This window comes from Prunus avium, chromosome 4, assembly GCF_965620075.1.
Source record: "Prunus avium chromosome 4, drPruAviu1.hap1.1, whole genome shotgun sequence".
Taxonomy (NCBI): domain Eukaryota; kingdom Viridiplantae; phylum Streptophyta; class Magnoliopsida; order Rosales; family Rosaceae; genus Prunus; species Prunus avium.
The window spans coordinates 19,412,330-19,439,029 of NC_142287.1; the positions used below are offsets into that span (position 1 = coordinate 19,412,330).

At 37.7% G+C, this 26,700-nt stretch overlaps 3 protein-coding genes, 1 long non-coding RNA gene and 2 pseudogenes across 9 annotated transcripts; 4 read left to right on the forward strand and 2 right to left on the reverse strand.

Annotated features, from left to right (window-relative positions):
* Positions 1-1,323: 1,323 nt before the first annotated feature.
* LOC110767876 (disease resistance protein At4g27190-like) lies at positions 1,324-4,762 on the forward strand (annotated as a pseudogene).
* A 1,341-nt stretch (positions 4,763-6,103) lies between these two features.
* LOC110767874 (F-box/kelch-repeat protein At3g06240-like) lies at positions 6,104-7,519 on the forward strand. The gene has a single exon (XM_021971540.2). The coding sequence runs from the start codon at positions 6,305-6,307 to the stop codon at positions 7,430-7,432; it is 1,128 nt and encodes a 375-aa protein (XP_021827232.2). The 5' UTR covers positions 6,104-6,304; the 3' UTR covers positions 7,433-7,519.
* A 3,028-nt stretch (positions 7,520-10,547) lies between these two features.
* LOC110767877 (F-box/kelch-repeat protein At3g06240-like) lies at positions 10,548-11,677 on the forward strand (annotated as a pseudogene).
* Positions 11,678-11,908: 231 nt separating this feature from the next.
* EMB2453 (Tetratricopeptide repeat (TPR)-like superfamily protein) lies at positions 11,909-16,264 on the reverse strand. 6 transcript variants are annotated; one of them, XR_015835297.1, is made up of 3 exons: positions 15,719-16,264; positions 13,948-15,201; positions 11,909-12,152 (listed from the first exon to the last, which is right to left on the reverse strand). XR_015835297.1 is itself a non-coding variant. In XM_021971547.2 (3 exons), exons 1-3 carry the CDS (start codon positions 16,064-16,066, stop codon positions 12,107-12,109), a joined length of 1,506 nt encoding a protein of 501 aa, XP_021827239.2. In that variant the 5' UTR covers positions 16,067-16,264; the 3' UTR covers positions 11,909-12,106. The 6 variants fall into 6 exon arrangements, 3 of the variants coding, with proteins under 3 accessions (XP_021827239.2, XP_021827241.2, XP_021827242.2); XR_015835296.1 differs by having other exon boundaries at positions 11,909-12,162; XM_021971547.2 differs by having other exon boundaries at positions 14,090-15,201.
* A 194-nt stretch (positions 16,265-16,458) lies between these two features.
* LOC110767872 (uncharacterized) lies at positions 16,459-18,324 on the forward strand. The gene is made up of 2 exons (XR_002528373.2): positions 16,459-16,772; positions 17,114-18,324. It is a non-coding gene; the product is annotated as an uncharacterized LOC110767872 (long non-coding RNA).
* A 1,009-nt stretch (positions 18,325-19,333) lies between these two features.
* LOC148294978 (uncharacterized) lies at positions 19,334-20,194 on the reverse strand. Its single transcript, XM_088252329.1, has 2 exons — positions 19,792-20,194; positions 19,334-19,656 (listed from the first exon to the last, which is right to left on the reverse strand). Exons 1-2 carry the CDS (start codon positions 20,192-20,194, stop codon positions 19,334-19,336), a joined length of 726 nt encoding a protein of 241 aa, XP_088108455.1.
* Positions 20,195-26,700: the final 6,506 nt, after the last annotated feature.

Genomic DNA, 26,700 nt, shown 5'->3' on the forward strand with positions numbered 1-26,700 from the left:
CGCGGTGGTCGCGGTCGTTTTGGACAACTTCTTTTCCCTTCTAGCGGTACAACCCGTGCTTCCTACACTAATTATGATATTGGTTCTCACAGAGGCTCCCGCCATCAGGGTGGTTCCGTCCATCCACCCCACTCATCTGGCATTTTGGGACAACACCCATCTTCTCGCTCTCCAATTCAATGTTGGAATTGCCAGCAATATGGTCACATTGCATCTCGCTGCCCTCAATTCTCTCGCTCTCGTGATAGTGATCTTTCTCATGCCTTTGCAGGGATAAAGGGCGAACATATTGCTAGTACCATGTGGTTTAGGGTTTTTGTCAATTTTCTGGCTCATGTCGGTATGCTTCACAGGAATTGACTAATCTTGAAGAACTGCCTAGTTGGAATTTAGGAGGTGTGATGTGTTGCTTTGATACCATTGTTGTGGTGAAGGGGTTTAGGAAAATAAACAATAGTGAAAACAAAGTGATTTTATTACATTGGAGGAGAATAGTACATAATGATGTAGGCTAATTGGCCTCCTTTTAGCTTATTGGCTTATTGGCCATCACACTTGATTTAGATTAGTTTGGGCTATTTGGCCCTAGCTTGAGCTCTTGGCGCCCTTATAGTTTGGAAGTTCTTTTTGTTGGACTCCACTTTTCATTGTGGTTGCATGCTTATTTATAGGCTTGATCAACTGACATGCTTTGTTCCACCGACTTGGGAAGATTAACCGCAGCTACATATATGTGGCTTTCTCTAGAATAATCTTTATTCTTCACATTGGTTTTGCTGAAATCACCAAGTCCACTGACTTGGTCTCTTATTCCAACCACAAGTATGTGGCTTTTACTAGAATATTCTCTACATATTTTTTTTGTGTGTTGCCAATATTCCATAATCTAGTTTGTAGTTTCTTGAGTTTTCTAAAATTGTGTAGTTACATCTACACAAATATGCATTACTTTTTCAACATATGCCTTATTCTAACTGGAAGTACTGGATCTGCAACTTCCGATGTAGCCTGTTGGAAAATAAACAGCATTACAAGCTAATATTGACATGCATTCCATATATTTAATATAAAAAGAAATTAACATTGACATTTATTTTTTTTATTTAATACAAAACAAAAATATCATCAAGCATAGTTTGCACCAGTACAAATGGAGGCATTAAAGTTTAGAAAAATAGCCAGGAGGAGACGGAGGCTTTAAGCAAAATACACCTGTAGCTTCTTTTTTTGTTTAATATTTAACAGATTTATAACAGCACCAAAAACAAAAGGTAAAAATAAGAACAAAAAGAAGAAGCAGATAAATAGTAAACTAAAAGAAGCATGGATTGTCTTAGTGCCATTGTTTCAGGGATTGCTGGGAATATTGTTGAGTACACAATTGAACCAGTTGGGCGCCAAATGAGTTATCTAGTTCACCACAAAAGCAACCTTCAAAATCTAGAGAGTCAGGTGGACAACTTAGGTGCTGCCAGAGAAAGGGTTCAACATACAGTTATTGAAGTTAAAAGAAAAGGTAAAACTGTGGATATTGATGTTGAGAAATGGTTGACAAGAGTAGATCAAATTACTGGAGAGGCAAACAAATTCTTGAAAGATCAAAGCCAAGCAAAGACACAGTGTCTCCATGGGTTGTGTCCTACTCTGATCCGCCGTTATCAGCTAAGCAAGAAATCGAGAAAATTGGTGCATGTCGTTCTTCAACTCCATGCAAATACAGAATTTCCCAGATTTTCATACAATGCACCCCACAAGAGATGTGGAGCATACCCACAGAAGAGAATCAAGGACTTCAACTGTGAAGAAAATCGTGGAGGAACTAAGAAATCCTAATACCAACATGATTGGGGTGTATGGGATTGGGGGTGTGTGGGGAAGACGACACTCGTCAAAGAAGTTTTTAGGCAAGCCACAAAAGAGGAGTTATTTCATGATGTGGTTATAGTACTAGATGTGAAGCAGAATCCAGACCTGGAAAGAATTCAAAAAGAAATTTCTGAGAAGTTAGCCCTTAATGTTCTTGAAAATCATACTGTAGCGGGAAGAGCGCGGATTCTATGTGATAGGTTAAAAGATACAGAGATTCTTGTAATCTTAGATGATGTTTGGGACAGAATTGATTTGCAGGCTTTGGGACTTCCCCGTGTTGTATGCAAAACAATGTTGACATCTAGAAGTCGAGAGATAATATCCTCTGAGATGCGTACGCAAAAAGAGTTTGGGCTTCATGTTTTAGGTGAATAAGAAACTTGGAGTTTATTTGAGAAGATGGCATGGGATGTTGTTAAAGATCCCACTATACGTGCAGTAGCGACCCAAATAGCCCAAAAATGTGGAGGTTTGCTAGTTTTAGTTGTCACAGTTGCAAGCGCTTTGAGAAACAGAAGTACTTTACATGCATGGAAATATGCTTTGAGATGCCTGAAAAGGTTTGACAAAGAAAGATTGACAGAGAAAGTACACTCAGCTCTAGAGTGGAGTTACTATCAATTGCATGATGAGGAGCTTAACCACTCTTCTTGCTCTGTGGAATTACTAGGAGAAACTATATTTTTCTTGGAGACTTGTTGAAATATACCATGGGTTTGGGTTTGTTTAAAAACGTCAATACATTGGAAGAAGCACGAAATGCATTGCATTCACTTGTTGAAAAACTTAAAGATTCTTGTATGTTGCTAGATGGTTTTGACAATACATGTGTTAGAATGCATGACCTTGTACGTGATGTTATTGCGATCTCAATTGCCTTTAGAGATCAACGCATCTTATCAATAGCATATGGAGATGAGTTGAAAGAACGGCCAAATATCGATTTCATTAAAAATTACTCTCTGATCTCTTTCCCTTCTTGCAATATCCCTACGCTTCCTGAAGCTCTCGAATGCGGAGAACTAAAAATGTTCTTCTTGTGGAGTAATGATGACTCACTGGAGATCCTCTACAAATTTTTTGAACAGATGAAACATCTTAAAGTGTTGGATTTAAACAATTTGTGTATTCCATCACTACCTCCATCTCTTCAATTCCTGACAAATCTTCAAACATTGTGTTTAGACCTATGCATGTTGGGAGACATAGCTCTACTTGTACAATTAAGAAACTTAGAAATTCTTAGCCTTTTGGAATCTCAGGTTAAACAGCAGCCTGAAGGAATAGGGCAGTTGAGTCGTTTGCGATTGCTAGATTTGAGCAGTTTCTCTGAAATTGAAGTGATTTCACCTAATGTTATCTCAAGCTTGAAAGACTAGAGGACTTGAGAATGGGAAACAGCTTTAACCAATGGGAGGATGAAGGAGTCAATCTCCAAAGAAGTAATGCTAGCCTTTCAGAGCTGAAGCACTTGTCTAAGCTAACCTCATTAACTTGCATATTCCAGATGGCAACATTCTTCCAGAAAACCCGTTCTCTGATAAGCTAGAAAGATACCACATATTGATTGGCAATGCGTGGAAATGGTATGGTTTGGATTAAACCTTCAACACTCTAAAACTCAAGCTCACCACCCGCAATCAATTGGACCAAGGTTTAAAAATGCTGCTGAAGAGATCTGAAGATTTGTACTCGGATGTGTTGGAGGGTGTTAATAATATTGTCTATCAATTGGACAATGAGGGTTTATTCCAACAACTTACACATCTCCATGTCCAAAACAATGCTGAAATTACATATATCATTAACTCAATCCACTGGAGTTACACTCATAATTCCTTCCCCATCTTGGAGTCCCTATTTCTTGGCAACCTTGTTAGTCTAGAGAGTGTTTGTTATGGCCAACTCACAGCTAAGTCTTTCTGAAAATTAAGAATCATAAAAGTGGAAAGCTGTCACAGATTGAGGATTCTCTTTTCATTTTCCGTCTCTAGATGCTTTTTTCAACTTGAAGAGATGGAAGTGGAGAATTGCAAGACCATGAAAGAGATTGTTGCTGAAGAAAAAGAAGATAATTTCAACGATGAAGCAGTTGATCCTTTTCAATTCTGTCACTTATGATCTTTGACATTTCGGTACCTGCCAAAGCTAGCTGGTTTCTCCTCCAAAGGTGGCAGATCTGTTGTAACTGCAACCATGGATAAGCAATTAACAAATGATGCAGAGCCTAGAGAGTCCAACAATTTGGAGAATGAGATTGGTACTCCCCTGCAACTCTTCATGAATGAGTAGGTACATTCCTTGTTTTGCATTTCCTTTTGTTTTTCTAAGTGTATGTTTCTTCTTCTTTCATTTTTTTTTTACCGGAAAGAAAAAAGGTTGAAGAAGGATTCATGAATGTGATGGTTTAAGATTCATGTTTTCCTCTTCCATGGCTACAAGTCTTGTACAACTCAAATATCTACAGATATCCGGGTATCATCTCATGGAAGAGATAGTATCAACACCTGAATTTGGTGAAGAAAATGCAAATAACATTTTTCATAAGCTACTGCATCTAAAAGATCTTCCAAACCTCGCCAGATTTAGCGCAGGAAGTTATATTGAATTTCCATCCTTGGAGAGATTGCAATTACGACACAGTCCTAAACTGGGGGCATTCATCTCTAATACTATAAGCAAGAATGTTACAATCACCAAAGAAATTGATGTGAAGGACTCCAGGGAGAACCTTCAAACTGATGTACCATGCTTTTTTAGGAAAGGTAAATTACACACCTCTGTTTCTCTTTATGCAGTCGTTTAATTTATTTCCAATATGTTCACTTCAATTTAAATGATTTCTTAACAAGCCTTATGATGAATATACATATATGCAGGTAGGATTTCCTAACTAGGAGACATTGCTCATGCTTGGCCTAGCAAAGTTTATGATTGCAATTTGGCAAACTCAATTTACTTGCTCCAGACTCTTTTTGCAAACTCAGAGTAGTTCAACTTGCATGTCCAGTAAACATCTTTGGACCAAGTATTTGTTGACATTTGTATATAATTAATTGTAATTAGCTGAATAGCTGTTCGATTAGTTCTCCTACATACGAGTTTGACTTTTAGCCTTAATCTCCTTCCTTTGTATCAAGCTGTGAACTATCTAAATCTCTTCTAAGAGTGATGAATGACATATCATCATCAGCACAGTGGTATTCTTTGTCTCGCTGGATGTTACGTCCCATGAGGATCATCATTGTTTTTCTAATCATCTTTCTGAGACTTCTCGTCAGGAGGAAAACTTGAGTAGCGAAGATAAGTTTTACATTGATCCGATTTGGAGAATAAAAATAGAACAAATGGAAACAAAACGAAAGCGGCAGTTCTTTGACTCTCCCTCCTGTAGGTCATCGTATGAGTTGGTATATCAAAAAAGTGATAAGGCACCTCTCAAGCAACATGATTAGTCTGTTGCCCCAACGACAAGTAATCCTGAGGTAGAGTTTTGTTGAATCTGATTCTCCTGTTGTTCCTTCCTGATGATCCAATTGATTGTTGCATTCATGATGACTTAGGAATTCCTATTTCCATGAGAAAAGAGCCCGAGGAATTGAGAGCTCTCAGAAAGAAGTCTATTTGGGAGCTAGTGTAGTTACCAGAAGGAAAGAAAACGGTTGCTTGCAACTTGCAAGTGAGATGTAATTAGAACTCTAACGCTTAAATCATTGTTGAATTGGTAACCCCAAGCTCGAAGTCATTAGTATAGGAGATGGCCCAATATTTAACAGGACCTCTATGCAAGTCCAGTCAATGTGGGGCAAAGGAAATCTAAAAATACAATTTTCTTTTATGTTTAGTCCTTAGAAAGGGCTTTTTGGGGTGTGGACTTTGGGTTATAAAGATTTAAACACAGTTTTCTTCTTGTCAAGATACGTGGGGCAAAGGAAATTGAAGCGGATCCACTGTGGGGTCAATGGGGTCACTCGACCTTGTGGAAGCCAGATAAATGGATGGAAGATCCCTCCGACAACCCCTTGGAAGCTTGTTAAGTGACCTTGATCTACCCACCAAGTGTAGATGAAATGTCCCAAGGAAGCTGTGCAGCGGCCCCTTCTCGCTCTGCTTTATGTTTTTTTTTCAATACACAGGCAAAACGATGTCGTTTTGGCCCAAGTATACTGAAGGTTTTTCAAATTGACCTGGCCCCAAAAAAAAAAAAAAAAACATATAAACAATTTGTTCAGCCTTTCCCTACCAAGCCCAGCCCAACATTCTCCCCACAAAACCCCCAAACTCTCTTTATTCTCTCAACCTAAACTCCTCAAACCCTAACCACAACCTCCCCAGTCCCCACCTGCTTCCGCATTCAGGTGGTGCTGCCGCCATCCACCACCTTCTGTGCCGCCACTTTTCGGAACTTTTACAGCACGACCCCTTGAGGCACCTAATGGGTAACCCTGACTTTCCATCCGACATCATACCTGAGATTCTTTCAAGGCTACCAGTGAAGTCACTATGCCGCTTCAGGTGTGTATCAAAGTCATGGCTTTCCTTAATCGCCGACCCTGATTTTGTCAAGAGGCACCTTAACAAAGCTACTGAGAGCGAGGATATTTTCAACCAGAGACGAAGGCTTATATTTACTGATGAGTCACACAGGTCACTTTTCTCTTTGGACCTCGATGAATTTCTCAATCATAATGATGCAATTGATAATTATCTTGATAAAGATTATGATAACCTTATCATTAACATTGACGATAACGATGATGTCGTGGCCACTGAGCTCGACTATGTTTTTAGTGAACTGCCAAATAATTGGGCTTTCTTGGTGTTTCACTCCAATGGCTTGTTGTTGTGCCAGTTATATTACTGGGATTTATATCTGGTTAACCCTGCAACAAGAGAATCCAAGAAACTACCACAGATGCCAGATGTTGGAGAAGCGTATTATTTCGACCTCTTTGGTTTTGGATTTGATCACTCCTCTGGTGATTACAAGGTCGTTATGTTGTCATATTTGGAAGGAGGAATTATGTTCAGTGTCTACACATTGAAAACTGGCTCTTGGCGAATGATTCAAACGGGATATCCCTACAAATGTGACCTCATGCAGCATGGGATCCTTCTGAATGGAGGCCTTCATTGGTTGTTGGATAGAGTTGGAGTTGAACATCGATCGCCGGTGATTATATCTTTCAATTTAGCAGAGGAGAATGTCCAAGAAATTCCACTACCTCTTGCTTCTATTGATGCTAAAGATTATATTGTTGGGGCCTACAGAGATTCCTTATGTGTAACGCATTATGCTGATGGAGTAACTCACAATGAGTTTTGGATCATGAAAGAATACGGCGTGAGGGAGTCTTGGACTAAAGTAAGGATCTCCATCCCATATTCTGTATTACGACACTCTGGTTTCTGGAAGAAAAGTCATGATCTCTTGGTGTTCAGGGACCGATTGGTTTTGTGCAATTCTAATGGTGAAAGATTTCGGAATCTTTCTATCTCCGGATTACCCAAAGTTAATGAAGTTGGGATTTACTTGGAGAGCCTTGTTTCGCCTAATAATTAGGTAGATAGGATATAGAGGAGGACGTTAAGAAGATGAATCTGTACCCATTGCTCTAAAACACGGGATTGTCTGCCATTTTTCTTCCTATTTAATTTCTTTGGGGATGAGTTTTCATGTTTGTTACTTATGTTTACAACTTAAATGCAGACAGCTTCTTACACTATCAATTAAACCAGTTCGTGTGTGTCTATATATATATATATATATATATATATATATATTCAACTAGATCATGCATATATATATCACTCTCTCTGTTGTTGTAATTTCTGGTAATATGTACGATCATAGAATTGATTTTGGGACAGAAATTATTGTAATTTCTGGTGTCCTTGTTATTCAGATTCAGCTGAATCAGCTCTTTTTAGATTGGGCTTTGCTTTTCGTGTTCATAGATCTGCATGCACATCATGTTGAATCTGTGATTATCATTGGAGAAATTTTTAATTGTTTGAAAGATTTTTATATTTTTTCCCAAATTAATCTGTTCCACAACTGCAAAAACCCCCTTTGATTTTTGTTTTCTCTGTAATTGAATAATAGCACATGCATGTTGCATATCTGTTTCTCTGTTCTGGTATTGCTATGAGCTAGGATCTGGACTATATTGAAACGGTCTTTTCTCCTTTCGTCTCAATAGATTTTGTTATTTAAAAAAAATAGGTTATGATTTGTTGAGATTTGGTCATGCAATTTTGTTTTTGAATGGGCCGGGCCGGGCTAGCCCGGCCCAAATTTAATGGGCTTGGGTCGGGTCAGGCCGGGTTTTAAAGAGGAGAGAGAAAATATTGGGTTGGGCTGGGTCGGGTCTTTTTAGGAAATTCAAAACCCAAGCCCATCTCATGGGCCGGGCTTGAAAAAGCCCATCGGGCCAAGCCGGGCTAAGCCCAACGGGCCGGGCCGAAATGGGCCTAAAAAATAATAAGTGTAAATTTTTTTTTATTTTTTTATAAGGATGGTATGAATAAATATGCAAATGTTTTGTGATGTGTTAAAGAAAAGTATGATTATATTTGGTGGTATGATTATGTTTGGTGATATGATATGTTGTTCGTCTTATTATATATATATAATTGTTGTATTAATAAATGACACAAATTAATGTGCTAATCATCCAATTAAAAACTAGGAATGAGTAGAATTCAATACAAACACAATTTTTCAAACAAGTAACACACACACAAAAATGAAAGAGGGGGATTTGTCATTCAAGTGATGTAATCCTAATCCTAAACCCTTATTTATACATAATTATATATGTATGCGGGCCTAATGGGTAGGGCTTTTGTGGGCGGGCCATGCCGGGCTTTCATGGGCTTAATCGAGCCGGGCCTATGGGCCAGGCTGGGCTTCAAACACCCAAGCCCAAGCCTAGCCCAAGCCCAAGCGGGCCGGGCCCTCTCAAAGCCCATAACAGGCCGGGCGGGGCTTTTTTTCGATGGGCCAGGCGGGCTCCCATAAGCCCATGAGCCCGCGGGCCAAATGATGATGCCTACCCAGCAAGTCATCACTTTACCCTGCTTCATATACTAATTTGTTTTCCAAGCAGACTTTTTATTATTATTTAGATTTCTGTTAATCCATTTCTTCATTCATATTTTACTTGTTTAATTTTTTGTTTTAAATGTCTATTTTATTTTGGATATAGGGATGCAAGCCATCTCCAATGGAAATTGCAGGCACTCCAACGAATATGAGTGCATGTTCCTCTATTCAACAAAGCCCACAATCCTTAGCTTTCCCAAGTCCTTTAAATATGCAAAATTAGACAACCTGGAAAAACGTAAGGAACCCTAAAACTTGAATTGGCCTGGAAATCTGACCAAAAAAGAAGAATGGGCCCTAGAAATCTAACCAAAAAAGGAGAATGGGCCTGGAAATCTGACCAAAAAAGAAGAATGGGCCTGGAAAACTTTAAAAAAAAAAAAACACCTTCAATTGTTGTTTTTGTTGGGCCTCGGTAGACATCCAAACCGAATCAACCCGGCCCGCCTAATTCGGGTTTCAATTTAATTTGAAAATGAACCTAACAAACAGGTGCGCGGTTTATTATTTGGGCTTGCCAACATGGGCCGGTTCGGCGTATGGTTTGAGCTCATAACTGACCTGACCCAACCCGTGTGCAGCCCTACTTATATGAAGGCGGAGTAATCGTCTACTCTTTACTTTTGAGCCTATAAAGAGCAAATTGAATACTCTCTTGTGGATAAACCAAATTCAGAAAGATATTATATGACTCATGTGGGACTAAGCATTCCCACTATAGTGGCTATAGAGATTTTTATTATAAGCACATCCATGCTCTAACCTGTGTACTTGGTAATTTATAAGCACAACTGTTCTATTTTCAGTTCTGAAGATGAACTTCATCAATAGCATGGCCCAATATTTAACATGACCAGTCAATGTGGGGCAAAGGAAAATCCGAAAATACAATTTTCTTTTATGTTTAGTCCTTAAAAAGGGTTGTTGAGGTTTGGACTTCGGGGTATAAAGATTCAAGCACAGTTTTCTTTTTGCCAAAGATGCGCAGGGCAAAGGAACTTGAAGCGGATCCACTGTGGGATCAATGGAGTCACTCGATCTTATGTAAGCCAGAAAATGGCGGGGAGGTCCCTTGAACGACCCCTTGGAAGCGGATCTACTTCTCCTCGGACTTCTTTGTTCATTTTTTTCAATGCACGGGCAAAATGACGCCGTTTCGCCCAGGTACACTGAATATTTTTTATAGATATTTATAAAAATACCCAATCCTAGACATGTATTTATAAAAATACCCAAGCACTATTTAAACATAGAAACATACCCAAAATGGGTTTTGGGTATGTGTGTAATGATGGGTTTTGGGTATGTTTATAAATGAGTTTTGAGTGTGTGTAATGATGAGTTTTGGGTATGTTTATAAAGTATTTTGGGTGTTGGGTATTTTTATAATTTCAGCCCCCATTTTGGGTATTTTAGTGAAACTCCCTATTTTTTAATCGACCTGGCCCAAGCCTAGCCCAACATTCGCCCTCTAAAACCACAAAATTTCTTATTCACCCTAAAGCCAACCTCCCCAACCCTGAACCACCCCCCCCACCCCCCACCTGCTTCCGTGTTCCACCACCTGCTAATGGGTAACCCTGACTTTCCATCCGACATCATACTTGAGATTCTTTCCAGGTTACCAGTGAAGTCATTATGCCGCTTCAGGTGTGTATCAAAGTCATGGCGTTCTTGAATCGCCGACCCCGATTTCGTCAAGATGCACCTTAACAAAGCTATTGAGAATGAGGATATTTTCAATCTTTAAACCTCGATGAATTTCTCAATAATAATAATGATGCAGTAGTTGATAATTATCTTGGTAAAGATAACGATAATCATATTGATAAAATTAATGGTGATGATGATTTACTAGTGCCCACTGATCTCCACTATATTTGTAGTGAACTGCCAAATTATTGGGTTTTCTTGTTGTTTCACTCCAATGGCTTATTGTTGTGCCTCTTACATAACGGCGGTTTCTATCTGGTTAACCCTGCAACAAGAGAATCCAAGAAACTTGCAGAGAAACCAGATGTCGGAAAAACGTATTATTCCAGCGGCGTTGGTTTTGGTTTTGATCACTCTTCTGGTGATTACAAGGTCGTTATGTTGTCATATTTGGAAGGTGGAATTATGTTCAGTGTCTACACGTTGAAAACTGGCTCTTGGCGAATGATTCAAAGGCGATATCCCTGAATGATTCAAAGGCGATATCCCTACAAATGCGACCGCATGCAGAAGGGGATACTTCTGAATGGAGCCCTTCATTGGTTGTTGATGGATAGAGTTGGAGTTGAACATCGGTCGTCGGTGATTATATCTTTCAATTTAGCAGAGGAGAATGTCCGAGAAATTCCACTACCTCTTGCTTCTATTGATGCTAGAGATTATAATGTTGGGGCCTTCAGAGATTGCTTATGTGTAATACGTAGTGGTGCTGATGGAGGAATGCACAATGAGTTTTGGATCATGAAAGAATACGGCGTGAGGGAGTCTTGGACTAAAATAAGGATCCCCATCGCATATTCTGTATCACGACACTCTGGTTTCTGGAAGAAGAGTCATGATCTCTTGGTGTTGTTCAGGGACCAATTGCTTTTGTGCAATTCTAATGGTCCAAGATTTCGGAATATTTCAATCTCCGGATTACCTAGAGTTAATGAAGTTGGGATTTACTTGGAGAGCTTTGTTTCCCTGAATAATAATGTTGACTGAGGACAATGTTTAAGTACGTAGGATATAGAGGAGGATGTTAAGAAGATGAACTCACTTCTCTGCTATTTTCTTCGTATTTAATTTCCTTGGGGATGATTTTAATGTTTGTTACTTTTATTTTAGTGATGATTTTGCATTCTCGCGTAAAAAGGGGTTAACGCCTTGTTAAGTGGCTTGGCTTGGATGAGATTGAAGTTAACTCTAAGTTAGTCCTTATGAGTCTCACTCCTCTATATGGGACTTGTAATTGTTGCTCATTTTAATTGAAATAGTCAATGTCTAGTCCCACCCACCAAATGCGGCCGTAAGACAACATGGCCCGACATTTATAAGTTCACCAAACAACCAAGACACTAGGCAAGACACTTGTTGAAACAGTATATAACAGGAATGGCAGATTAATCAAGCGAGGGAGGCCGTCAATTGAGATTACACCAAAATGCTACAGCCCAAAGCCTGGAGACATGCTCTTAAACTGCAAAGCACTGCATTATGTCAAATGCCTAGTAAGTTATTTGAGAAGTTACCAAAGAATACACAGTATACTCAATGTAACAATCGGGGTTTACACAGATAAGCAATCTGGCCATAGACGAGTGTCATCACCACTTACATTGTTAAGAACAGAAAAGAATGAACTACATAATACAAACCAAAACTTTCCGGAGTAAAAGGTTGCTACTCTTTCTAATAAATTTCTACAAAACTTAGCTTCCGTTCTTATAAGTCATTTACATGTGGCTCCGCATTCTCCTGCAGTCATGTTATGTGTTACGGACACTTATCAATTGTGGAAAAATAGCATCCAGTATGGAAAAAATTAAACATTTATGTAAAACTGACAAGCAGGAAAGAGCATGAAATCAAATTATGCAATCTTTCATCCCTCCTATGGTGTCAATTGTTTCAATTTGTAAATAGTTAATGGAGATTGTGTTTAATAATAATAATAATAATAAATATAACAACCATGTTGACCAAAACAATAATAATAACCATGGCCAGGGGCCATGCAGCCACAAGAGTTGCCTCTGGGTTTAGAGGGGCCCTCCTGGGCTATGGACAGCCATGGCTGGGAGAGGGGGAAAATGGTGGAGGAGAAGGGTGGAAGGGGATGGGAGGAGATGAGAGGATGAGAAAAAAAATTCCGTCAGTTTTTTGAATACAATAATTCAATAAAATTAGATGCGTGTGTTGAGCAACAACTTGAGTGCAAACAGTTTTATAAGAATTCAGAAATAATATTGCACGAGAGAATATACTCTGGCACAGGCAGCTCTGCATTCTCCAACAGACATTCTATATGTCATGACACAGCATTCATGAACTGTTAAGCAAACACTACAAACTATAGAAAAAAGCATATATCTAAACTGAATAGTGGGGGAAAAAATGAAGAAGGCCCCTATTTTTTGAGAAGAAGATGAAGGTCCCTGTGCTTGCCGCAAGGGAGAGAGAGAGAGAGAGAGTCGCTAACTATTACAGTATATTGTTTACTGTCAACGGAAAGAGATCCGAGATCAAATAAAGATTTCTAGATTAGAAATTAAATGAGGAGATATTTATTTGCATTGTAGACAAGAAGGTGCAACTTACCTTGGCAAGAACAAATTTCACTTACACGAAGGTATAGTAATCATCTACTGTTTACTTTTGAGCATATAAGAAGTCAAGTAAATATAAATTTTTAAATAAAAAAAATCAAAACAACTACTCCGGCTGTAAGTTGAATTCACTTTTGTGGATAAACCAAATTTGGACTCTACGCCTAGAAATAACTGATAGAAAGATATCATATGACTCATATGCGACTAAGCATTCCCACTATAGCGGCTAGGGTTTTTCATTATAAGCACAGCCATGCTCTAACCTGTATACTTGGTAATTTCTAGACCTTGACCTTCTACTAAGTAATTCTGAATTGTATCCATCATGACATTTTAATTTCCTTTCCTTTCTTTTGATTTTGAATTTCTTTCCTGCACAACTGTTCTATTTTCAGCTATGATTCTGAAAGATGATCTTCATCAATAACATTGTCCTTAACACTCTAGGTTTTTCTGAATCTCGTTTTTTCCACCAATAACCAGACTTTTTCAACCATAAACAGGGAAACTCTGCAAATAAGAAACTTAATATAACTGAAGACATAAAGCAATAAATAAATAAAACCCCACAAACAAACATATTGTAGATACAAATTAAAAGTTTTACCGTAAGCAAAAACAAATGGTGTTAACAAAGACTAAATCACAGAAACTACCACTTACTATATAAATAAGTAATTCCGCGTGCCACAGTTAACTGATGCTGGAAACAGAAACTCTGTTTATATGCTAACTTTGCACGGAACCTGACTCTAACAGAAGAAAAATCAGAAGAATATGCAAACCAAGTTATAACCATATCTACCTAAGTTTTTGCCCATCCTGTGGCCTGCTCAAACTAGTGGTTGCAGTCACGGAACCTGGACTCCCTGGTGAAGAGAAAAATGCTCCCAGAGCCTCTAGAAAGAACCTCTTATTAGGGACAATACCATCTTTGTCCATGCACTTCAGCAGTTTCTCTAGAAGCTCCTTCATGTTGGCTTTAGTGTACGCCTTATAAAGAAGTTTATATGTTGATACATTTGGGCGCACCCCAATGCTATTTCCATTCACAAAAAGCTTATCAGCTTCCACGGGCAAACCATTCATGCAGTAGACATCAAGCATCGCATTAAGCGTTGACACTTTTAGCTCCTTTCCAGAGTCAGCCAACCTGTCAAATACCTCCCTAGCTTTTGAAACACAATCACAGAACCCATACGTCATGATAAGACTCTCATAGGTTATGAAGCTTGGTGTGTATTTCATGTCAATCATCTTCTTGAACACATCTTCTGCTTTCTCCTTAAGCCTTGCCTTCCCGTAATTTATGATCATTGAATTAAATGTAGGAAGTGTTGGTTTCTCCTTGGAACGAAGTAAGCTCTTAAATACCTGTTCCATCTTATCAAATTGTTGTTTCTTCCCATATGAATCAATCAGCAAATTGAAGGTGATGATGTCAGGCTTGCACTGATTACTTTTCATGCGAGAAAGAACAGATTCCATTTCTCTGATATTCCCATTTTTCCCATATGCATCCATTACACCATTATACGTGTAGATGTCAGGGGAAGCAATGCTCTCATCAAGATCCTTAAACAAAGAGTTAACTTTTTCTACATTTCGAGATTGTGCAAAAGCTCTCAAAAGAATATTATATGTCACAATGTTGGGTTGGCACCGTTCCATCCCCTTCATCTTGTCAAAGTATCTGAGAGCTTTGTCCAAAGCCTTTGCTTTGTCCTTGCTGTTGAGGTGGGCTGAGATGAGTGCATTGTAAACAGAAGTATCAGGCCGGCACCCACTATTACGCATCTCAGAGAAGAGCCACATGGCCATCCGAGTTTGGCCTTTCTTTCCCATAACCGAAATCAGTTTCGAATAGACGCCATTATCAGCAACATACCAGCGCTGCTTTTGCATCCATCTGAACACCTGAGTGTGGGTTATGTAAGTGAAGCTACCTTTCATCCAACCATAATCGCTGATAGAAAATGCTCAAATTGTAACTGACACGTCTTAGTTCAAATTAGCTGTATATCATCAAGTTCACTGAAACTTGACTAAATTGTCCAGATATACACATATTTTTCTCCTCCAAACTCGTAAAATCATAGTCAAGCTTCATGCATGCACCCATGAGCTATTTCTTAAAACCCATAAAATTTATGTCATTGCCCGGATTTAACATGTGAAAAACTATACTTAAAAATGCCTAATTTCGACAATATAAACACATGCCGTTCTATTCCCTATATATTGTAACATGCACAACGACTATATACGAAAATCACATCGTTCAATCAAGCTTTCAACGATTATTGGGCTCCACAAACCAAACCAAATAAGCTCAATCATAAAGTATATCAACGACCACAAACACCACCACAACAATTTCAACAATTTCAAAGACCCAAAAGCTGAAAATGCAGAGATTGAAAAAAGAGCTGACCTCTAAGCACTGAAGCCACTCGTCACTCTTCCCAAGCTCTTCAAAAAGCAGAAAGCAATGCTCAGTTCTAACAATCCTAACGTACTTGTTGAGCGTCTTCAACAAGGGCTCTTTGTCACTGAAACTCCTCATGAGCATACGAACCACCTCACGCACATCCGGGTCCTCGGTCTTCGTTCCCGGTTTTCTTTTGGGTCGGGTCGAAACGCAGGAAATTCGGGTCATGGGTCGCCTCCGAAGAAGTACGTGTGGAAGCCATGGCTGTGTAAGGTTGGAGTTTTGTGAAAAAATTTGGGCAAATGCCAATGTGGAGGGATGGAGAGAGTTCGGTGAGAGACTTAAGGGCATTATGGGTTCTGGGTGGGTCTGAATTTAGAGGGAGAGTAGGAGGTTTTAAGGGAAGAACATGGTGGAGCAACCTGGGCAGCTTGGTTTTTGACTTGAAGGTTTCAGAGAGAATGAATGAGAGCTCAAATTAGCAGAGAGAAGGGGAGAGATGAGGTCTGTGAGAAAGCAGATGAGACGGAAGAGGAAGAGATGCGGTTTTCTTTTCGTTTTTAACTCTTTTTTCGATAATTATTATTTACTTTTTGGTTTTTACTTTTAACTGGCTCAATGCTTGACCAAAGTCATATGGGATAGCACCACAGTGGAAAAGTAGGTTAAATTCTTTTCCACCCTTAAATACAATCGGTTCAATTCATGTAAAATATAATCTTGAGAGAATCCAATATTAAATTAGTTTCTTTGGTGTTTTTTAATAAGAGGTATAGTCGCGATTTTTTTTTCTGCCAGCTTCCTTTATTCTTTTTTTCTCTCCTCTCTCCTCACTTTCTTCTTCTTTTTCAGAAAACCTCTCCTCTCTCTCTACCCCTTCGTTTTTTCTCTTCTCCCTCCCTCTAAATCCCTCACAACCCACCCAAATCTTCACTCAAATAACACTTTTCTCACTTAATTTTTCGAGTAGAATCCATTTTTGGCATCTATTCCTTGAAATTTCAAGTGTTTTGATCAATTTTATAAGATTTGCAGTTAGGGTTCCAACTCCACCAAGGTATTTTCTTCGAATTTTTCTTGGTGTTTCCCTTTGATTTTCTTACTCTAATTCCTTATTCTAGTTGTTTTGTATCTAATTTGTTGTTTATCTTGTCTTTCTTTTATTTTGTTTTGGGTTTGCTTTGTTGTTTCTCAATTGGTGTGGATTTGCTCATATGGGTATGTTTTCTCACTATCTATCTCCTTTACATTGATAATTGTTGTTAATATTGTTGTTTATTGATGCAATTTGGCATTGTGATTTAATTGTGGCATTTTGAATGTTTGGGAATTGCGGCATATTTTTTTTTCTTTCTTTGTGCATGTTTATTCTTTTTTTTTTTTTTTTTTTTCCCTTAGATGTCTAGAGCTACAAATGGTACAAATAAGGGTGCATCTTCCTCACGAAGTGCACCTCAATCGGAAGAGTCGCTTTTAACTGCATCTGTGGTTACCGAGCGTAATCTAGACCTCAATCCCTCAATTCAATTCACTGGACTTATCCAAGTCCAACACCTACTTAGGAATAGAAACCTCTTACCTTTAGCTCGTATCTATGGAAAATACAATGAGTCTATAGTGCAAGAATTTTATGCTGCTTTCCCTAGGGTGGAGCCTAGAGACAACCAAACTGTGCCCATTAAGGTTCGGGGAAAAAATGTTGACATTTCCCCCTTCATTATCTCTTATGTTCTTAACTTGCCTGAAGGGGATACTGATGAATGGAATCGCTATTTGGGTAGAGATTTTAATTTGCAAGATGCAGCTGAAAGGCTTTTCTATGCTGACCCTACTGCCTTTGCTTCCTAAACCAAAAAGACTGTCCTCATTCAGGGTAAGTTGACACCCCACTTTGCCATTATGTGGAGCTTTGTGTGCCACAACATCTACCCATCCGGCCAACAGTCGAAAATTCCCACTGTAGGGGTCAAGATTCTAAAATTTTTGCATGAGGGAACTTTTTCCCTACCCATAGAGGACATTATTTTTGAACGTTTAAAGGCTTGTGCACGTAAGAAAAGTATTATTTATTATCCTTGCATTGTCAGCATGATTTGCACACTCCGGTGTTCGGGCTCGTCTCAATGATATAATTGTTAAGCCCATGGGTCCTATTTCGGAGACTTCTGTGTCCAACAGTATCTCTCAGCGGCGTGATGCTACCAGATCAGCTCCAGTGCCACCCTCTATGCCTTCACCGCAGCCGCCCATGCCGACATCATCCCAGCTGTTCCCACCTGCTCCCAGTGTCGACACTTCTGCTTGGGACCCCAGTCTTCAAATGCTGCAATACCAGCAGATGTAGCGGATGAGCACCTCCATCGATGCTATTTGGACTCACCTCCAGATGTCAAATCAGCCTGAGAGCGCAGCAGATGATGATCATGATCATGATCATGATGATGAGTAGACTTTGAAAGTGTTGTTGCTAGTGAGCTTTTGTTTATTGTAGTTTTATTTTTGAGAGTTGTTTGGTTTTGCTTATGTCAACTTTTAACTCTTTTATTTGCTCGCTCTTGTAGAACCTGCAATAGTTCTACATGGTTATTATTTCTCTTTTGCAGTGTTTCTACATGATGGTTAGCACAGTAGAGCCGCTTCTACAAGTATGCCACCTGAGCTTTCAAGGCAGCTACCTCCTCACTCAGCGCTGCTCCCGCGTTCTCGCTAGTAATCGCATGCCCAAATTTGTAGCCGAGACCGCATGGAGCACATTTAAATTGTGGGACTCCTCCACCGCAACCTTGTCAGACCTCTGTGACACATGCAAATGATCTGTTGGTGTGAGTTTACTGATAGTCATGCCTCTCAGCAGTACTGATATGTTCAACTTTCTATGAGGCAATATCGAACAGAGCAGTACTGCTGGGAGGCATGACTGTCAGTAAACTTACACCGACAGATCATCTGCATGTGGCACAGAGGTCTGACAAGGTTGCTGTGGAGGAGTCCCACAATTTAACTGTGCTCCACGCAGTCTCGGCTACAAATTTGGGCATGCAATTACTAGCGAGGATGCAGGAGTGTGCAGCGCTGAGTGAGGAGGTAGCTGCCTTGAAAGCTGAGGTGGCATACTTGCAGAAGCGGCTCTACTGTGCCAACCAGCATGTAGAAACACTGCAAAAGAGAAATAATAACCATGTAGAACTATCGCAGGTTCTACAAGTAAGAGCAAATAGAAGCATATTGGCTCAGAATGCGAAAAGAAACATGTGATTCAGAAATCTACATACACATTTTCAAGTTGTGTTTGTAATCACATGTTATGGAATGAAATAAGCATTCAAGTCAAATTTCTGATTGTGCAATTGTGAATCAAAATCACTTCTCAAACTTATATGAAATACTGTTTATGAATGATGGAGATTTAAGATCAAACAATGTCATAAAGAAAAGTTGGAAGGAAAATAAAATTACACTAACAATAAAAGTTGAATAAACAAACCAAACAATCTCTTAATTAAAACCACCAAAATGAATAAATAAAAATTCATGCAAGAAATTAAAATAACAGTTGGAATTTTTGCACCAGGTGTTCAAGACGCATCTTTAAGTTCTTATCCACCTTCAAATAAATCCTTATGAAACAACTGGTAGTTCCTCAAATTCTGGTATCCAACCATTTTCTTCTTGCACCTGTGTAGAATCCAACAAAGAAAAATTATAATTTACTTCAGAATCTTGTGCAGAATCATAATCTTCATTGACCAAACAAGTTTGCAAAGAATCAGAAAAACAAGAAGAATTAAAACAATCTTGAACAATTGTATCAATCATGTCAACTTCTTCGTAATTTTCTTCGCTTTCAGGCTGCTTGCGTATGTTGAATATGTTGAGCTCCAATGTCATGTTCCCAAATGATAGTTGCATAAGTCCGTTCCTGCAGTTCATATGAGCATTAGCTATAGTAAGGAAAGGTCTTCCAAGAATAATAGAAATTTAAGAACTAGAATGAGCAACTGGTTGAGTATCCAAAACTATAAAATCAATAGGAAAATAGAATTTGTCTACCTGAACTAGCACATCTTCCACCATACCTCTTGGAATTTTTACTGAACGGTCAGCCAATTGCAATGTTACAAAGGTGGGTTTTAATTCACCAAGACCCAATTGCTTATAAACCGAGTAAGGCATCAAATTTACACTAGCACCCAAATCTAATAAAGCTTGCTCAACATAAAAATTCCCAATAACACATAAAATTGTGGAATAACCTGGATCTTTATACTTGGGTGGAGTATTAGTTTGAAGAATTGCACTTACATTTTCAGTTAAAAATGCGGTCTTCTGAACATTGTGCTTTCTTTTTGTAGTGCATAAATCCTTTAAAAAAATTGTATATGAATGAATTTGTTTGATAGTATCCAAAAGAGGGATATTGATTTTCACTTGTTCAAAAACCTCCAAAATTTCAGGATTTAAATCTTTCTTAACTGCCATAAGTGCTTGTGGAAATTGGACAGAAGAATGATATTTCAAAATTCCAGAATTATTCTCATTTTCTTTAATATTATCTTCACTACTCTTTGGTATTTCAAAAGTCTTTTCTTTTTCAACATTTTTTTAATTTTCTAGCCCAATTATTTTTCTACTTTGAGGAGTAATGACAGCTTTAACTTGATCATGTTTATTATCATGCAAAGAGAATGAAGTTGAAGGAATGTTTACCTCAAATTGTCCAACAGGATTAGGTTGAGTTTGAGCAGGAAACTTGCCTTCCTCATCAATTGATAATGCAGAAGTTAGTTTCGAACGAATATTCTTAATCTCGCCAATTTCTTGTGCAGTTCTTTTGTTAGTAGCATTCTGACTCTGCATGAATTGCTTCAACACACCTTCCAAACTTTGTAATTGTTAAGATTGTCCTTGCATCTGTGAAGAATAAGAAGAAAAATTAGGCTCATTTTGTGGACATTATCATTAAAATTATTTTTCCAACTAAAATTTGGATGATTTTTCCGTTGTGGGTTATAAGTTTCAGAAAAAGGTGATGATGAAGATTTTTTGAATTGATTTATGTAGTTTGCATGTTCACCTGCAACATGTTTCTGAAAACTAGGAGTGTTGGACACTCTTTTGTTGTATGTCCCATGACCTCGCAAACTTCACAAATATTAAAATTTTCTTCGCATGCAACTGAATTAATTCCATGTAGCAGTTTAGAGTTTGAACTTTCAACTTACCTAGCAATTTTCGCTATTTGAGCTTTAAGACCGTCTTCCTATTTAAGCCGATAAATACCATTACTAGAAGCATTGGCAGAAACTTTAATTTTTTGGACAATGATGTCAGAACTTTCGGAAGCTATCCAAATTTGAGATTTTTCTGTGATTTCATCAAAGAAATCAAAGGCATCATCATGATCTTTATTCATGAAATATCCATTACACATTATCTCAATAAATTGTCTATCTTTAGGCAATAATCCATCATAAAAATGACCAACAATTCTCCATATTTCAAAACCGTGATGTGGGTATGACATTAATAAATCTTTATACCTTTCCCAAGCTTGACGTAATGACTCGATTTCATTTTGGGCAAATGTGGTCATTTGTCTTTTCAAAGAATTTGTCTTTTGAATTGAAAAACTCAGTTTGCATTTCAAGCCATGTTCCAATTGTTCTTGGCCTTAATGAGTAAAGCCAAGTTTTAGCTTTATCTTTTAGTGAGAAAGGAAAAAGTTTAAGTAAAATTGTATCTAGCCTACATCCTTCAGTTGAAAAAGTACCACAAACTTCTTCAAATTCTCATACATGTGAATATGGATTTTCAGACTCCATTCCATGAAAACTTGGTAACAATTGAATCATAACCGGTTTAAAATTAAAATTATTGTCATTCATAGGAAAAATAACGCAAGATGGCACACTTCTTTGGGTAGGATGCAAATAATCATGCAATGTTCTAACAGGTGGATTATCATAGTGTATATCCCTAGCTTCATCATTTTCATTATGGACACTATGATTATCTTCAATCTGAGGAAAAGTTTCATTGTTTTCATTAGTTTCAGCCATTTCTGATGATCCTAAGTCAAAAAGAAAATTTTCAAAAACAAAAACAACTTCAGGTTCTAATTGAGGTGTTTCTATAAATCTACCAATTTTATCATGAGTTCTCATTCATAAAAAAAAAAAAAAAACTTACATAAAGTAAATAAATAAATAAACAACAAAAAACAAAAAATAAAAATAATATTAACAATGAGATGAGTTTGGAAAGAGTGTACCAGATGTGAAGAATTTCACATAACCAGCAAACCTCCGACCAAAGGGATCTCTGTATTCTTTGACAAGCTGCTCCTCGGCAACGGCGCTAATTTGTTCGTTCCACTTTGCAAAACCCAAGGGAAGGTGTCGTATAGTAGTGTAGCTCGGAAGTCCAAGTGTCGTATCCACAGAGAGCGGTGTAAAGAAAATAACAGAGATGAAAAAGAACAAGTGTGATTCAGAGGTAGATTTATGCAAGATTTAATTTAAAGAAAATTTAATTGATTAAAACACTATGGCATTGGGGTTCCACTTTTAACATAAGCATGCAACTCTTATTAATTTGATCCACAAAATATTTTTCATTGTAGTTGTTCAAAATAATTAAAAAGCTCTGTTTAATTTCTTTTAGAAGTATTCTCACTACTACAAAAAATGAAATAGACGACGGGAATTCACCGTCGTGTATCATGTTTTAAAACCGACATGAAATCGACCGCCATCTTTTAACACATAAAATAACGACGGAAATAACCGACGTCGTTATTATATTACACGTCATAAAAAAAACTAAAACCGACGTCTACCTCATACATAAAAGCATAAAAAGACAACATTCAACTATATTAGACGACTGTTTTAGTAAAACACAGAAGTTTAAATAATGTTAAATGTCAAAAACAAGTACAAACCCGAGGTAAATGTAATTATCAACGTCTCTAATTAAAACAAAACCGACGTGTAAAACGTAGAAACCGTCGTGGTTAATAAATATTATGTTCACTAAATAAAAAAACTGACGTCTAAAACATATAACATGGTAAATTAGACGTCACTTTTGTCAAAAAAAGCGACGTCTTAAAGATTTAACATGGCACATATTTACTTGGACTGACGTAAAAAAACAAATAACCACGACCTTTTAGGTCACCACAGACGTTGAAAATGATTTTGACGGCTTGAACAGAGAAATAAACGACGTGGATTTAATATTACACGTCGGTTAATTAAAATACCTGTCATGTTTAATCCATTTACTATGGCCTAGGAGTCACATTTTAGGACATTGTTAGTAATTTACAACGTCGGTTTTTATAGACTTTGACGTGGTTGGCATTTTAAAAGTCTCTTTTGTGAGCCACTTAGACGTGTGTAATCTCTGAGACGTCATTGCTTTTAGCCTAACCGTCGTTAAGAAGTAAGGAAACGCCTTGAATTATGGATTTGACGTCGGTTATTGTAAAATGAAGGTCGTGGTTAGAACTTTACTATGTCCCAAGAATTCAATTATTCGACATTGTTATATCCTTACTACGTCGGTCATTTATTTATTCCATGACGTAGCTAGTCTTTGTTAAGTCTCTTTTATAACCTTTTTTGACGTGTGTATTCTCCGAGACGTCAATTGTTTAATTATAACTGACGTGCAACAATATTTTTATGACGTTAATCATCAATTGATTATATCCGTAAATTCGTCGGTTTGAGCTCTGCCGTCGTGTTATTCTTTATTGTTCGTCGTTGATTATTTTATTTACCGTCGTTGTTGTTAATATTTATTAACTGTTTTGGAATTAATTTTAATTAACCGATGTGTTTTCTTTTTCAAATGGCGGTTTTTATTTCATTTTTGCGTTGTCATTCCACGTTGGTTGTGAAAAACCCGACGTTGGTTGTTTTGTAGACGTCTCTTCTTGCGATTTTTGTAACTTGACCGTCGTATTTTCAGCTTTAACCCATTATTTTTAATTTTTGATTTGTCGTGCCCAAAGCCTGCATAATGAAAATGTGATCGGAATTAAAATGATATACAGAGCTATTAATTAATGTCATACAATTAACTGAATAACTAATGCCATACATTACAACAATCAATCAATCCATATATCTTCACACCCATCTCTAATATTCTCACTCCCAAACTCACCCACTACGTCATCAAATGTGTCAACATTTGGTATCCCTCTAGTAAATGGCTCACACTCAATTCTAATATCACCTAGCACATCATCACCAATAACATCATTATATTCTCTATTAGGCATTGATAACACTACCGACCAACCACAATGCATTGGGTCGTCAACATAAAATACTTGTTTGACTTGAGAAGCCATAACAAATTGGTCATTCCTATGTCCAATTTTACTCAGATCTACAAGGGTAAATCCAAGTTTGTCGACTAAAAGGCCCGAAGTGTTATCTATCCAATCACACCTCAAGACTGGGATTCTAAACTTTTGGTAGTCAAGGTCCCAAATTTCTTGAATAACCTCATAAAAACCCATATTGGAGACAATAGGATTTTTATCCTTGGCACTAGCAACTTGCATAGTATGTGCAAGTAAATAAACTCCACTATTTTGGACAGTTCGCACATCATCTTGTGCCTTGGTGTTAAATTTGACACCATTAATAATATAGCTCCTATATGATGGCACTGCTACGCTTGGACCAGCTGCTAACCACCTCAAATTTTCTGATACGCCATTATTGTCTTCCCCATTAAGTTCACTTTGAACCTGCAAATTAAACATATATCTTAATTCAATCTAACATATATATAGAAAGAAAGAAAATTAAAATAAGTTCAATATGTCATTCAATAACATATATACCTTAAAGCGTAGCCATTGAATGAAAGTGTTATTGTGCTTATCTTGTAGCCACTTTGTTCTCTTTCTAAATTTTGGATAAGTGGTCTTGATGTGGATCATATGTTCCCTACAATTGACACGAAAAAATCACGCATTACGGTCCCTTGTATATAAGATAAACATAAGGAGTAATAATATTTAAAATGGCTACATATGAAAAATTAAACTCATACGTACTCGATATAAGGTAGGACTTTCTCCGTATTCTCCAAGACATATAGATGTGCCTGGTTCAACAAGTCCAGATCAACTAAGCTCACTGTGCAACCTGATAATGGCTTTGAAACTCCCATCTTCTGGCTTGAAGGCACTCCAACTGTAGTAACATCAGATAAATGCTCGGTACAAAACTCTACAGCTTCTTCAGCTATATACCGCTCAGCAATGCAACCTTCGGGACGAGTACGATTCTGAACATACCGCTTTAGCACTTTCATATATCTTTCAAACGGATACATCCATCTAAAATATACTGGCCCACATAGACGAACTTCTCTGACAAGATGTACTACTAGATGAACCATGATATCAAAGAATGAAGGCGGAAAGTACTTCTCAAGCAAACACAAAGTAACTACTACATCTTCTTCCAACTTATCTAGCTTGGAAATATTTACTGTCTTTGCACATATAGCATTGAAGAATAAGCACAATCGAGTTATTGCATACCTTGCAGGCTTCTCCAAAACAGAACGAATTGCCACAGGGAGCAATTGTTGCATCAAGGTATGACAATCATGAGATTTAAGGCCAAGAAGTCTTGAATATTTTAAAGATACAAGATTTTTTATATTTGAAGAATAACCTTCAGGAACCTTCATACCATAAAAAGAATTGCAAACCGCTCTCTTCTATGCTCTTGACAAATTCCAAGGCCCTGGAAGCAAGCGAGTACGTCTTTCTCCATACTCGGGTTGCAAATCAGTTTTTACCGACATGTTCAATAAGTCTAATCGAGCAGCAATCCCATCTTTATTTTTTCCAGGGATCTCTAGCAATGTACCAATGATACTATCACAAACATTCTTCTCAATGTGCATAACATCTAAGGCATGCCTCATAGGGAGGTATTTCCAATACTCGAGATTAAAGAATTTTGATTTCTTCTTCCAACAAACTCTGTCACCATCATTCTCACCAACACTTCCCCCATTTTTCGAGCCCCATATGTAATTATTATCTTCAACCATATGCAGCACTTCTTCTCCGGTTAATGGCTCGGGAGGCATGCCATATTCAGGTTTCCCATTAAAAGCTGCACGTTGCCTCCTATATGGATGATTGATTGGTAACCACTTTCTATGCCCAATGTAACAAATTTTGTGGCCATTTTTCAACCTGTGACTAGGTGTATCATCGCCGCATATTGGACAAGCTTTATATCCTTTAACAACACAACCAAATAAGTTTCCATAGGCAGGAAAATCATTAATTGTCCACAGTAATACAACTCTGAGTGTAAAGTATTCTCCTATGTGGGCATCATACATGTTGTGTAGATACAGCTGCACCAAAATGGATTCAGTTGCATCCTCAACTTGTGATACTCGCAAGTGCACGAGCCGTTTGGTAGTATAGCATATGTAAGTGCGAGGTCGATCCCACGAGGATTGGTGATTGAATGATCCAATTCATTTCCCTACACAAAATAGAAATGAAAAAGAAAGGAAATAAATACAACAAGAAAGAAAGAAAATAACTAACTCAAGCAGATAAGTTCCCAAGTTCAATTAGATTAACGGATTGATTCTAGCTAAAGTATGATTAAGCCATGGTGTTTGGTCATAACCTTGTGTTCCTAATTCCCTAATTTGATCATTTGTTGTCTAACCTAAAATTAAGCATTAGGAACCCATTAAGCAAAGAAGAACAATTTAAACAACCAAGCATGTATCTAATCCCTGTTGTCGAATGTCCATACATACTCTTCCTATTCATAGTTCAATTCGAATTAAAGCATGATGTATACTCTTAATTCAAACCAAGATAGCTAACATGCAAGCCTAAATGGTGATCAATCAATCAAACTAGCATATTAACTTATAAGCATAATGAATAAGAACATGAACCATAATTG